This window comes from Scheffersomyces spartinae (assembly GCF_019049425.1).
Source record: "Scheffersomyces spartinae strain ARV_011 chromosome Unknown scaffold_21, whole genome shotgun sequence".
NCBI classification, from domain to species: Eukaryota; Fungi; Ascomycota; class Pichiomycetes; order Serinales; family Debaryomycetaceae; genus Lizanozyma; species Lizanozyma spartinae.
Window position 1 is genome coordinate 143416 of NW_025065068.1, and position 14355 is coordinate 157770.

The 14355-nt window shown below is 39.1% G+C and overlaps 6 protein-coding genes and 1 non-coding gene across 7 annotated transcripts; 3 read left to right on the forward strand and 4 right to left on the reverse strand.

Annotated features, from left to right (window-relative positions):
• Nucleotides 1-3: 3 nt before the first annotated feature.
• Nucleotides 4-1803, reverse strand: KQ657_002603 (uncharacterized protein; the record flags this gene model as incomplete). Its single annotated transcript, XM_043193360.1, has 1 exon — nucleotides 4-1803. The coding sequence occupies one exon, from the start codon at nucleotides 1801-1803 to the stop codon at nucleotides 4-6; it is 1800 nt and encodes a 599-aa protein (XP_043047547.1).
• Nucleotides 1804-2236: 433 nt separating this feature from the next.
• ALG8 (dolichyl-P-Glc:Glc1Man(9)GlcNAc(2)-PP-dolichol alpha-1,3-glucosyltransferase) lies at nucleotides 2237-3949 on the forward strand (the record flags this gene model as incomplete). The annotated part of the gene is made up of 1 exon (XM_043193361.1): nucleotides 2237-3949. The coding sequence occupies one exon, from the start codon at nucleotides 2237-2239 to the stop codon at nucleotides 3947-3949; it is 1713 nt and encodes a 570-aa protein (XP_043047548.1).
• A 463-nt stretch (nucleotides 3950-4412) lies between these two features.
• Nucleotides 4413-7049, forward strand: OSH3 (oxysterol-binding protein related protein; the record flags this gene model as incomplete). The annotated part of the gene is made up of 1 exon (XM_043193362.1): nucleotides 4413-7049. The coding sequence occupies one exon, from the start codon at nucleotides 4413-4415 to the stop codon at nucleotides 7047-7049; it is 2637 nt and encodes an 878-aa protein (XP_043047549.1).
• A 14-nt stretch (nucleotides 7050-7063) lies between these two features.
• On the reverse strand, nucleotides 7064-8530 carry KQ657_002606 (uncharacterized protein; the record flags this gene model as incomplete). Its single annotated transcript, XM_043193363.1, has 1 exon — nucleotides 7064-8530. The coding sequence occupies one exon, from the start codon at nucleotides 8528-8530 to the stop codon at nucleotides 7064-7066; it is 1467 nt and encodes a 488-aa protein (XP_043047550.1).
• Nucleotides 8531-8851: 321 nt separating this feature from the next.
• On the reverse strand, nucleotides 8852-8923 carry KQ657_002607. The gene has a single exon. It is a non-coding gene; the product is annotated as a tRNA-Gln (tRNA).
• A 247-nt stretch (nucleotides 8924-9170) lies between these two features.
• Nucleotides 9171-11852, reverse strand: KQ657_002608 (uncharacterized protein; the record flags this gene model as incomplete). The annotated part of the gene is made up of 1 exon (XM_043193364.1): nucleotides 9171-11852. The coding sequence occupies one exon, from the start codon at nucleotides 11850-11852 to the stop codon at nucleotides 9171-9173; it is 2682 nt and encodes an 893-aa protein (XP_043047551.1).
• Nucleotides 11853-12249: 397 nt separating this feature from the next.
• On the forward strand, nucleotides 12250-14346 carry NOG2 (putative GTPase; the record flags this gene model as incomplete). The annotated part of the gene is made up of 2 exons (XM_043193365.1): nucleotides 12250-13059; nucleotides 13540-14346. 2 exons carry the CDS (start codon nucleotides 12250-12252, stop codon nucleotides 14344-14346), a joined length of 1617 nt encoding a protein of 538 aa, XP_043047552.1.
• Between the last annotated feature and the right edge of the window lie 9 nt (nucleotides 14347-14355).

A 14355-nucleotide genomic window follows, 5' to 3' on the forward strand; every position in this document is an offset into this window, starting at 1 on the left:
CACTCACTTCCTATTGAGACTACTATGCAATACATGCTCTTTCATAAACGTTGAACTTACCACCCCGCAGATAATAGTAATTAAACTGAATAAGAAGGCACCTTTACAAGCCAGAGCGTAGGAATCCTTCAACACTTGTTGAACCACTGGAGGAGCCTTCTTTATATAATCTGCATTTTCCAAGGCTCTTTTGATGATGTTGGTAGCAGCTTCTGGATCCCTAATCAATTGCGGTACTTGATTATACAAATTTGACAGTAATAACTTCTGGAATATAGCCAGTCCAATGGAAACACCAATAGTAGACCCTGTGGATCTAAAGGTATATTGAATTGAAGTAGTGCAAGCTTGGTATTTCACGGGCACAGCAGCTATCAATGAAAGTAAAGTCACGGTTAACATTGCAGAATAACCAATACCTGAGGGGACCATCAAAGTAAACTGTTCCCAAGTAGGAATGGATTGTTGGATGTTGTAAATCCGAAGAGTACCAAAGATAGATAGAAGTCCCATAATTATAGCAAAATAATAGTAAGTGCCTGTTCTCTTCATATAAATACCAGCCCCTACTGAACCAAAGGAAATACCAAAGAAATTAGGTACTAATCTTAACCCACTATCAGTTGAAGAAAGCCCTAAAACGGAAGCGTAATAAACAGGAAGATAAAACATATAAGTGAAGATCGCCATAGTTTGAAACCAATTAGTTAAGGAAGATGATAAGATGGTTCTTTCTCCCAATAACTCGATAGGGATGATGGGTTCGGCTGAGACGTATGTCTCAGTATAAGCGAACGCACCAAGTAAAACCACGGACAAGATCACTAATGCCACAAAGGTTACAGATGCAAAGGGAATAGTACTCCCTCCTAACGAAGCAGCCGTAAGAATAACCATAAGAGCAGACACCAAAAACAAAGACCCTAAGAAATCTACTCTCTTCAACTTCTGTTTCATATCATCACCATGAACGCCCAACCCTGGAGATCCTTCAGGCAATTGAAGGTTGAAGTAGATGGCACACCCTACAATAATACAAAGAGGGATTTGTAGGATGAAGACGTATTGCCAACCCAAAGTATCTGCTACCACCCCACCGATGATCCCACCAGAAGCTGCTCCAAGACCATAGAAGATATTGGCAAGCCCCTGGTACAACCCTCTATCACGTAAGGGGATCAAGTCCAGCATGGTGATGGTTCCCAAGGTGGTTAGCCCTGAGCCACCAATACCCGTGATGAACCGACCCACAACAAGGACCCAAAGATTATTGGTAACGCAAATGGCGCATCCAAGGCCAAAGAATACTGTACACATAACAAGTAACGGCTTTCTACCAAAGATATCCGATAGTTTACCGTAGATGGGCTGGAATGCCGAACATGATAACAAGTAAGCCGTGGCGATCCAGGCGATGTTCCCAATGGCATCCATATCAGAAGCAATGGTAGTGAGTAACGTTGTCACTACTGTTGAGTCCAACGCTGCGAGGAACGCCCCACACCAAAGACTTCCCACCACCCATTTCAACTGAGCAGGCGATAAAGGCTCAACAGTAGCAGAATGAATGGAGCGGGTCTTGCCAGCAGTCCCAGCGGTCCCAGCAGCGAGGCCCGCAGTACCGCCACTACTTTCAGTTTGTTGTTCTGTGGCGCCATACTCTTCGGGGGCTAGCTTGTTGTAAAGACTATCTTCGTCGCCAACTATTCCTTCCACGACGACTCCCGCGGTCCCGGTAGAGGCTTCTTGGAGATACGCTGTATGTGGATGGTGCTGGTGCAAGGGTGTAGATTCGGATGCCATTTGTTAACCAAGTAGTAGATAAGTATCGGACGCCGGTACCGCACAGTACGAGTATGATCACTATTATCGGAACAAGTAGATGCCGGCCGATATCAAAGGCTAAGTCTAATTATATTGGCGTGAACCGGTGAAGATAGAGAGAAGAAGGTGTTGAGTATGCGGTCTGACTTTACGACCGTGCACTACAAGAGTACCATAAGCTTTGGAAATACACTAATCTCACCTACAGCGTGTTAGGAGCAGCAACTATACTGATTATAAACAGAGCACAGTATCCTGGGTATGCTCCTATGCATCCAACTACAATGGTCTCTATCCACCTCACTCGACTCATTAATGTTGCACAACACCGTCACTACTGCGACGTTTGATGTTTACTACTGCGAAAATTATCTCCCAAAGCAACTCATGCCACTCTTCTCTCATCATCAGCATGGCAAAGACGTCAACTGGTGCTGCTATGTCTCTGCCGAGGGAGGTTCAATCGAAACCTGAACCCAAAGATCAACCGTCATCCTCCTCACCGTCACCCACAGACCAATTCTCGTTGCTTAACATATGGCTAATCCTGTTGGCCCCTAAGCTCTTGGTGGCAGTAGGATATCACTCCACTGACTTTGACGTGCACAGAAACTGGTTGGCTATCACTCATAACTTACCGTTAAGTCAATGGTACGTGGAAGCCACCAGTCAATGGACATTGGACTATCCACCCTTCTTCGCTTATTTTGAATGGTTTCTAAGTCAATTGGTCCCGGCCCCAGTTAAAGCCGATGGCTGTTTACAAATCGTGCCCGTGGGCAACTATGGTCTCCCCACAATCTATTTCCAACGAGCCACGGTCATTGCCAGTGAATTGGTCTTGTTTGTAGCCCTTCAATGGTTCATCAACACGTGCCAGCTGTATCTGTCTAAGAAACGAGCGTATGCCATAGCTGCATCCTTAGCGTTATCTCCAGGGTTAATGTTGATAGATCACATTCATTTCCAGTACAATGGAATGATGTATGGGATCTTGGTACTTATGCTCAATTGCGCCCGATTAGATCAGCATTTAATGTGCGGCTTTTGGTTTGCCGTACTCTTATGTTTCAAACACATATACTTGTATCTTGCACCAGCCGTGTTTGTCTATTTGTTGAGCGGCTATTGTCTTTCCTTGAAATACGATAACAAGAAATCTTTGGTCAATAATGTGGTGGGTCTTATTCAATGGACTAACTGTCTAAAATTAGGGCTAGTGGTGGCCAGTGTGTTCACAGTAGCATTCGGTCCGTTTGCCTATTACGGAGTGTTGCCCCAGTTATTCTCAAGATTATTCCCCTTCAGTAGAGGGTTGACTCACGCTTATTGGGCACCAAATATATGGGCCATCTATCTGTTCGTCGATAGAGTGTTGATTCAAGTGTACAAATCAGTACCCTTGTCCCGAACAATCTTACAAAGAGTGTTCCAATTTAATGCCGGACTACTCTCAAATCCCGACATGCTCAACAAATCTACAAGAGGAATTGTGGGTGATATAGAATTCTTCATCTTACCCACCATAACACCTCAAATCACCTTTATCTTGACATTATTCTACCAGATCATGGCATTGATTCCATTATTCTTTCAGCCCAATTATAAGAGATTTGTCGGGGCCTTGGTGTTATGTGGCTACGCTTCATTCCTTTTCGGATGGCATGTTCATGAGAAAGCCATCCTAATTGTGATCTTCCCTATAACCTTTTTGGTATGCAACAGCAAATCACTACTTGCACCATTTAATTTGTTAGTAAGTTGTGGGTACGTTTCTTTGTTCCCATTAATCTTCACTCCTGGTGAATGGATCTTTAAGGTGACTTTTACATTCATGTGGTTTGTTATCTTTTACGTTGCGTTCAATGCCGTCGTTAAGCTCCCAAAAAACGTCGGAGGCTCCTCTGGGATCATGTTCCATCGTCTTACTCAATTATATATACTTGGATTGGTTCCATTAATACTTTTCACTTCCATGATGGACTTGTTTGAGTCCAAATACGAGTTTCTTCGGAAACTTGAATTTTTGAAGTTAATGCTTATAAGTGTATATACCGCATTGGGGATCATAAGTAGTTGGAATGGGTTTAGTTGGTTATATTTTGTGGATGAAACTCTATGGTAGACCAAGAGGTTATATGTTTTCTATATGCAGGAAATAAATATACACTGATACCCAAAAACACCCATTGCAATGACAAATACATATATATGTATATCTATATATTATAGTTACTAGCAGCACGCCAACTTATATTGTTTACCCTTAATACGTTTTATTGGTTACACCTTTAATTCCCCTATCCGAGGACTCTGGAACACCTATTTCCCAAATAGGGTATTCCGTCCTGTACATAAACTGGGTTTCACCCACGGTCAAGCGACAGCCTTAAAGATATAAAGTAACGATTGATTCTTCATTGGGTCAAGTTAACGCAGATTAACTGTCTGAGTTACACTATTAATTGTCTGACTACTTTGGCGGGTTTGTCTAGTTCATTTGTCTGTCTGTGTGTCTTTTACAACAACAAGTACCGTCGTAAACAGACACATCCTTCCCTCCGATCTCCATAAAGTTCCTACCCACAATGGATACCGTTGAAGTACACTCGAAGGATTTCGTTATAAAATGGATCAATGTGCCCGGTGATTCCATTGTTGAGTTCCAAGTGCGTCCGTTGAAGAAGTCCATCAATTTCAGCTTCTATAAGAAGAACGGTGATGAATCCAGTGTGTCGTCTCTCTCTCGACTACAAGAGAACAACGGGTCTCTGTGTCTTAGCACCACCACCAATGGCAGTTCCAGTGTAAATGCCAGCACAGATCTGTTGGTACCGCCATCATTGCCTACTGAAGCAGGAGCTGGAGCTTCATCATCTCGATTGAGATCGGATTCGGTCAACTCGGTTCAAAGAGTCCCCCCTCCATACCGTAGAGCTTCACGGTCCTCAGTAACAGTTTCAAGTCAATTATCACTGTCGAATCTTGTGTTGATCAAAGACTATTTCAAGTTGGTGGCTGATGAATTCGTCCATGGTAAACTTGAAGTGGGTCCTGGAACTTATGGGTTTATGTTTGACAATACCTTTTCCAAAACCACTGCCAAAAAAGTGTTTTTTGACTGCAGTGTTATTCCCAAATCGGTCCCCACTCCTGCTCCTTCTTCTTCTTCAAACTCTGTGCTGTTCTCAGTTGATCTGAGTGCAACAAAGTCCCATACCTCACTGGGAGCCTTTAGACCCAAAGATAGTGATGTTTTGCAGAGCATGCTTTTGAAAAAGAGAAGAAGAAAGAAGTTGCAAGGCTTTGTCAAGAGATATTTTGTGTTGAACTTCACCACGGGCAATTTGTCATATTATAAACCCAATGACAATAAATTAAGAGGTCAAATGCCTATAAAATTGGCTATAGTCAGTGCAAACTCAAGTACCAATGAGATCATTGTGGACTCGGGTATGGAGGTTTGGTACTTAAAAGCTCTAGACAAAAATGATTTCAAAATATGGGTCAATGCCTTCAATGAAGTTAAAGATGAAGAGAAAGATGATATATCCAACCAAAAGTCTGGCACAAGAGTTCCAGAGGCAGAAATCAGATCTTTGTTAGTTAAAATCTCCAACAAATTGAGCGAATTGAAAACCACCGTGGGTGTTTCATCGACTGAACAAATCCAACAACAATTGTTTGATACTCATGGCGAACTTCTTGATGTTTTAAAGTATTTTGAAGATGATAAAAGTGCTTCTGGTTCTGGTTCGGGTCTTGGTGATGGTATTTCCATATTCTCTCTGGGTGAATTCTATGATGCTCAAGAGCAATTCTATTCAAGTGTGGTTCTTTTAAATGAAGATGAAGAAGAAACACAAGAACAACCAACAACCTCATCCAATGGATTGAAGGACATCAAGGAAGAAGATGAACCCGTGGTATCAGATGATGATGGAGATTCATCATCTGAATGTGACTCTGAAAGTGACGTTGCTGAAGAAACTGTACCAGAACCAACCATTGCCTATAAGGAAGATGATTGTGACTATACCTTATTCCCATTACCTCATCTGACCGTTGTACGGGAAATTGATATCCCCAAATGTACCCATACACCACCAAGTATATTATCATTTGTTAGAAAAAATGTCGGTAAAGATTTGGCTTCAATTGCTATGCCTGTTACCTTTAATGAACCATTAACTATCTTACAAAAATTTGCTGAATTGGTTGAATATTGTGATGTTATAACCAACGCATTACTGGCAGATTTCCCACCAGATTCAGGTGAAAAGATCTTACGTATTGCAACCTTTGCTGTGAGTTATTTGTCATCTATGAGAGTTAAAGAACGGAACGTTAGAAAGCCTTTTAATCCATTGTTGGGAGAAACATTTGAATTGGTTAGAGAAGATTTTGGTATCAGATTAGTTGCTGAAAAAGTATCACATAGACCACCGGTATTTGCTTATCATGTTGAACATGAAAGTTGGCTGTTAACATTTAGTCCATCACCTGAACAGAAATTCTGGGGTAAAAACTTTGAAGTCACCACAAAGGGAACTTGTAAATTAACTGATAAAGTCACTGGGGAAGTTTATACTTGGAATCAAGCAAGAACATTAATCAAAAACATTATTGCTGGTGAAAAATATTCAGAACCAACAGACTCAATGACAATCAAATCATCTAGTGGATTGAAAGCAGTGGTTGAATTTGCTAAAGCTGGAATGTTTAGTGGAAGATCTGAAGATCTTACGATTAATGCATTCAATTCTTCTAAAGAGAAATTGAATTATTCTGTTTCTGGTAAATGGACAGAGAAATTGATTTTAAAGACAACAACAACTGAAAAAGTTATATGGGAAGTGGGTAAATTATTACCCGAAGCAAGTAAACGGTATGGATTAACGGAATTTGCTGCTTCATTAAATTTGGTCACACCCTTAGAAACCAATAGTTTACCACCAACAGATTCAAGATTACGTCCTGATATGAAAGTGTACATTTCAGGGGATATTGAAAAAGCAGAAGAATTGAAGATCAAATTGGAAGAAGATCAAAGAACCAGACGTAAGGAATATGAATCTTCAAATGAAGAACACGTTCCAAGATTCTTCAAACATGTGGGAGGTGGATCCCCAGACACTGGAGAATGGGTTTATAAAACAGGAGAAAACAGTTATTGGAACCGAAGAAAAAACAATGAATGGTCTGATCTTGTTAAGATGTGGTGAAAATATTTGTATTTTTATAGCTTCAAATTTAATCTTTCTTCTGATGAACTATAGTCTAGATGATCTGAAGGGTCAAATTCCATTGGTTGTTGAGTCAGCATTCGATTTCTTGCAAATAATAAAAATTGCAATTGCTTCCTTAAACTATTGATGTACATTCTTTGCACATTAAGATCTTCTTTCATCATAAAATTGTCACTGATTATATTGTTCAACATGTTTTCTCTTTCATGACTACCTCTTAGTTTATCAATTAATGGCAATACTTTTTCTTCCAATTCGAATTTCATTCTTTCAACTTCAAAATTCAAATGCACCATTTTGTTTTGTTCAAATGATGTTTCAAACTTATTTATCTCTTCAATATGATCACTATATCCCAAGTTAGTAACCTTACCTTGAATTACCAGGTTTAGTATACGATTTATTTGTCGTTGTAAAAATTGATTATCACTCTCCAAGGTCTCAATCTTGCTGCTAAGGTTCTGATAAATGGGGAGAAACATATTCAAAGGACAATCACTTTCCATGTGAATATCAAGTGATGTTTGGTTGTTCCCAATCCATTTACATCCTATTGCATTGGCAGGACACTTGAAACTTCGAATGTGACAACAGTTGGCTTTATGAGTAGCCATATTCATTTGAAGAATGGTATCGTTTTCACAGATATCACATGTTTGGTAGTTCAACCTACAATGTGACCCAAGATGAGTCTCTTCAATAGCATGGCATATTGGCTCTTCGCAGTATTGACAAGGGAATAATTCATGACAACACTGTTCGTTGTCTTGAATAAATCTTCTTTCAACAAGTAATGAACATTTACTCGGGGGGGTTTCAAGTGAACTTTGACTCAATTCTTCAGTCATAACTTGAATCTCATCTTGTATTTCAGAGTCGGACAGTTCTTGTTCTATTTGTTCATCTTCTCCAGATACATCATCATCTTTAGCATCATCTCTACCAGCATTTTCATCATGTGGTTCTTTCTGTTCCTCGTGTCTATTTTCTAGTCGTACTCCATTGCATACAACTCCAGTGTACCCACAATCAACCATAGCATGATGTTCCAACTCCCATCTGGCTCCAATCCACACACATCCTCGGTCCATGTTCAAGCAATGAACCTGTAGATCATCAACCATATTGGCTATTACCAAGGGAGTGTGGAATAGATCGTTACTATTGTCTGAATCTATAGGAGTACGATCTAATGGACAAGACCCTCGGCTGCTACTACTACTTTCATTGGTTCCCGGAGACGTCATCTTGAAGCATTCCATTATACATTCTCGACAAAACGTATGTCCACAAATAGTAGTCATAGGTTCTATAAATGGTTGTTGACATATCGGACAATTCAAATGATCTGTGGGAGATTTGTACTTGGTGTTTCTTATGTCCGGCTTATCTTTAGCTGTTCGGAGGTTGAACCCCGACTTTCCATCAACAACACAACTATTATAGTATTCAATCATAATCAATACAAATGTAACGTATTAAAAATGTGATGTATCACTTTGACAGTCAAGAAAAGGGAAGCAGTGGGTAAGTAACTTACGTACTCACATACTGCTAAATTGCGGGGGTATACCATAGTGTACGTCGTGTGCATACCGGAGAATATGACATTAAGGTATATGGTCTAGAACCATGCCAGAGAGGTTTAAGATACACGATCATCAAAGACTCTCACATAGCCATACATATTCTGGTAGAGTCACGCAATGTACGCTGTTACCATTAGCTCGTACATCTTCAGTGTCTACCGCCAAGTATGTTAAAAAAAATAAAAAAGAAGGTCGTACCCGGATTCGAACCGGGGTTGGTCGGATCAAAACCGACAGTGATAACCACTACACTATACAACCGAATGTTGTTGAATCTTTATGTGCGTCTTATATACTATTAAGGGCCAGTTTGATTAACAATAGAGCTGTGTGGAATAGATGGTTGGCAGACTGAATCTCAACTAGGAGTATACCTGGGTTGTTACATTTGGAGCACTCTATAGGACTATTTGTATAGTTTTAAGTGGTTTTCCCACAAATATATGGTATCTTTCAAGAAACAAAGGTGGTCTCTGTTTATAGTATAATTTACTTATAAAGCTGCGCTTTAACTATCAATATATGTTTCACCCAACTTCTTTCGAACTGTTTCAAGTTCAGTATGAAGTCTTGGTAGTAATTCTATCAACTGTAATTTGAAGCCTTCAATAAATTTATCAAGCTCGCTCGTCCCGAACTTTGAAGCTTCTTCATCTAATTGTTTAAGACGGGATCTTAATTCCTTCTCTGACTCGCCGGTTCCATCTTGTTTCAAATTCAATTCATTTATATCATCACTTAATAACCCAAAGTCTTCCGCTCCTCCAAATCCAGAGATCATTTGATCATGAAGTTCATCCCATTGGTTATCTATTAGCTCTTGAAAAGTTTTATTTTCCTTTGGTTTTTCATTCAGGGCCATACAGTTCCCTAAGAATTGCTCAACCAATCTCCTCTTCTCCAAGCTTCTGGAGACTCGACCATTAAGTTGCTTTAAAAATAACTCCTTATCGATTATCTTAGCGTCGTCGACTTTGAAATGAATCGTTACCAATTCAGGTCTCAGTTGTTTAAGTCGTAAATTTACAAGTATCAATTCCAACCACTGCGTTATGTTGGAAAACAAATGTTTATCATCTTTAGAATAGATGTTATTGGCAAAATTCCAAAACATACTTTCATGAGTATCTAATAACCCTTTAATGTCATTATACATTTCCATTGGAGTTTTATAGTATTGTCCTGAATCTGAGAGCTCCGTGAATAATTCAATGAAGTCATTCATAAACAGTTGAAAATCTCGAAACACAAGATGAATATTGCATTTGCAAAATAAATCCATTAAAGGATGATAAAATGTCGTTAAAAAATTTTTAATCAAATGAGTTAATTCAGGTTCTTTCCATAGTTGTTTGAAAAGTTCACTATCACGCTGTTTAACTCTTAACTGCCAATACTGACATAAAAGTGAATATATTTCACCCTTTTTCATATCTCCATTCTTATAGCATTCGTACAGACTTTGAATGATCTTAAACAATTCAATATCGGTCATTGAGAGTTTAGGTGTCAATAGATTTGTCAGTAGCACTTCTAAACATAAATCATGATCATTTTCAAGAGCATAATCTTTGATGTGATTGACTTCTTCATAACTTAGTGAAGAATAAGCTTCAATTCGTTGAATAAATGTATTGAGATCAGGGGGGATTCTTGCCTTTATTTCTTCAAGTTCTTTATGATTGCCACTTAAATCTTCATCCATAATCGAAACAAATATATACGAAAGAAGATTTCGAGATTCATTGGATTTGGACCCACTGGTTAATGATCCCCAACTTGGAAGGCTAGGCATATTAACAAGTAGCAAATCAATTATTTTAGAAATAATTTTGGCAGGATTGGTAACTCTTAGTATACCATAAACCAAGGTGTAAGGGAAAAGACGATGGAATCTTTTAATTTTCAGAAACCAATCACTTGAATTATCCAGTGCAATAAATGATTGATAAAACAAGGCTGCAACTTCTAATTTGGACCATTCATTGAATGTTTGTAATAAAGGTGACATTTCTTTAATGTTAGATATTGTACCAATTTCTTGGATAATTTTAGTTAACGAATGGGGGTTTTTTATTAGTTCAGCTTTCAACAGTTCAAGTGAATTGGACATTTCCTTAATGGCTATTGAAGTTATTTGTTGAAATTGCCTTTGAGTTTCTATCATCTTGGCTTCTTGAATGACTCTTTTGTTATAATCCTTTTGGTCCAGTTCCAGCAAGGAATCAAATTTCTCTAGAGATATAAAATCAATGAAATAACTCAGATGAGCGACCTCGGAAAACTTGAAAACCGTTAACAAATATCCTCTTAGGGCAAGGCGGAGCTTCTCCTTCACAAGAATCGAATTCAGATCATTCTTGGGCTTCAGAGGTAACAGAGGAAGCCCGATACCGGGATACTTCCGCACCAACTTAGAATGAAGACTTTGAAAGTCCTTGTACCCTCTACTAACAAAGTGCTTGGAGTATATTCCTTCTTCTTTATCGATTCTACGAACCACATTAATCACATACTCATGTTTCCTGACCAGAGGATCACTAGAGGGTAAAAATGACAGAAACAACAGCTTGTTCCGAGACACTTCATTGGTCCGAACAGCTACAACATTAAGTGCTAGACCATTATGGAAATTCATCTTCTTGAAATCATCAAGGGATTGTAAGTAATGCGTAGTAGACAATTGAGAATCAACAACATTGGTAGCAGTAGCTAACTTGTCGATCTTGCCCGAGTCTGAAGCCTTTAGATGGTCGGAGTTAAAGTAATCTAGATCTTTCGGAGATATTATCGTAGAGTTGTAAAAGAATAGGAATGAAGACATAAACTTATGATTAACTTGTCTTCTCTTTGTAACATTGGTTCTCCTTTCTTCCGACGTGCTAATTGGTTTCAGATTGAAACTTTCAACAAATGGTTGGACTGTTGATTGCCAGAATCTAATTTGGTTAGCTTCTGAGTTGTGGCTGAGGAAGGGGAAGGTGATGATGAATCGTTGAAATATAAACCGAACCATTGGCAATTGAGCCAGGTAGTCGGTGTCGCTGTTGTTACTGAAGGGAAATCCTATCTTCTGACAACAATCAGGCTCCGATAATTCATGTAGTTCATCTGCTAGACATTGTTCTAGTAGATACTTTTTAAGAAAGTGTTCTTGAGTAGGACTCAAGTTAGATACGATATCAGACATAATATGTAGCGATTATAGTAGCTCTTATTGAAATAAATGACTAGTAGCAATTAGGCTGATGCCAATTGAGTGAATATATATATGTATATGTATATCATCCATATACATGATACATATATAATTGTATCTACGATAATTAGATGCTACGTTTACCTAAGGGGCGTATCATGACCTTTAGAACGTAAACACCATTCTTAAACTTTTTTTCGCGGCGCTACCATTTCTCAATTTCTGGTAGCGCCTGTTGGATATATTTGTGTAACCTCATCTCATCGCTACTGTAAATTATTCTTTCATTAAATTTATTCCACCGTAGTAAAAGTTTTCTTCTTCATTGTTTAAGTCAACTTCTTATTTAAATAGTATATATATATAATCTTAATAATAATAGTTCGTGATGGGTACTCAAAAGAAGGAGAAACAAAGAAGAGTCAGACAAAATGATACTCGGGATGGGAATCTCCGGGTTAAAGGAGAAAACTTTTATAAAGATGCTAAAAAGATTAAACGGTTAAATATGTATAAACAAGGTAGAGCCAAAAGAAATGCACAAGGAGAGATTGTGAAGGCTGCCGCATTACAAAGTACAGATGAACCAAACGCAAGGGTTGATCCTAATAGACGTTGGTTTGGTAATACCCGAGTTATTGCACAAGATGCCTTGACTCATTTCCGTGAAGCTATGGGTGAAAGGAAACATGATTCTTATCAAGTTTTAATGAAGAGAAACAAGTTACCCATGTCACTTTTAGATGAGAAGGATCAAAGTGAATCACCTACAGCCAATATTTTGGAAACTGAGTCGTTTCAACATGCATTTGGTCCCAAGCAACAACGGAAACGTCCTAGAGTTACTGCATCTAATTTAGAGGAATTGGCATTATCAACTGACAATGATGCCACGGCTTATCAAGAGAAACAAGAATTAAATGCCACGTTGGGGTTGATGGGAGGATCGATTTTAGATAACGATGAGTTTACTCAAGAAGCAAAGGAACATATTTTCAGTAAGGGACAATCCAAAAGAATCTGGAACGAATTATACAAAGTCATTGATTCATCGGACGTGGTTATACATGTTTTAGATTCTCGAGATCCATTGGGGACTCGGTGTCTTTCTGTTGAGAAGTATATTAAGGATGAATGTCCTCATAAACATTTGATTTATGTTTTAAACAAGTGTGATTTAGTCCCTACATGGGTTGCGGTATGTATCAATTGATTGGGAGTATAGTGGGGGACATAGTGTGGAGGATAATATTAGTACAGCAAGTACTGTGACAGGGCACTACATTTATAGTGTACCTTGACTACTATTACTAACACCAAAGGCCTTTGTCAGGGTGACGAAATGGTTGCATTTCAACCAATTATCTACTTCGTTGTCTGTTACGTCTTTGGAAGAACAATGCTATCCGACTTTCTGGACCCAGTTTTCTGGTTCCCTTCCGTTTTGGTGGGGATTAGTTCAATCTGTTGATAGTTTTTATTGACACCTTTAGGATAGTCACGGGATCTATTTGAGTTGAAACCTTTCAAGACTTGAGTGTCTTCTCATGAATTGTTTCGTAGTACAGAAACCGACATCATTATCTCTACACTTATCACTGTTCTATGTCACCCGTCCAATGAAGGGCCTTCCTAGCCCTTACCCTTTACAACATCATACTAACAGCATTATCTATAGGCTGCCTGGGTTAAATACTTATCCCAGTTCTATCCTACCATTGCATTCCATGCCTCTATCACCAACTCGTTTGGTAAGGGGTCGTTGATCCAATTATTACGCCAGTTCTCTACGTTGCACGCCGATCGGAAGCAAATCTCCGTGGGGTTCATTGGTTACCCCAACACTGGGAAGTCATCTATTATCAACACCTTACGTCAAAAGAAGGTGTGTCAGGTGGCACCCATTCCCGGTGAGACTAAGGTCTGGCAATATATCACATTGATGAAGAGAATCTTTTTAATTGATTGTCCCGGGATTGTACCTCCGTCTGCTAAGGATACCGAGTCGGACATATTGTTCCGGGGAGTAGTCAGAGTCGAACATGTGTCGAATCCAGAACAGTACATTGGTGACATGTTGAAGAAGTGTGAACGGAAGCATTTGGAGAGAACATATGAGATCAAAGGATGGACCAGGTTTGAAGATGAAGAGTCAAACGAGTCCTTATTGGAAAGAGCAAGCATAGAGTTCATTGAGTTGATTGCAAGGAAACAAGGTAGACTTTTGAAAGGTGGAGAGCCTGATGAATCTGGTGTGGCAAAGCAAGTGTTGAATGATTTCAACAGAGGGAAGATCCCATGGTTTGTACCTCCACCAAAGGATGAAGAGGAGAGAGATGGTGAAGATAAGAAAGCTCATTATAAACGTAAGAGAGAAGAGAAGAAAGAGAAGATGGAAAAGAGACAAAAGGTGGATGAAACTCAACCTGTGGATGAAGACGAAGCTCAATCTGTTGATGGTGAATGGAAAGGTATTCAAGATTAATAAAGGGTT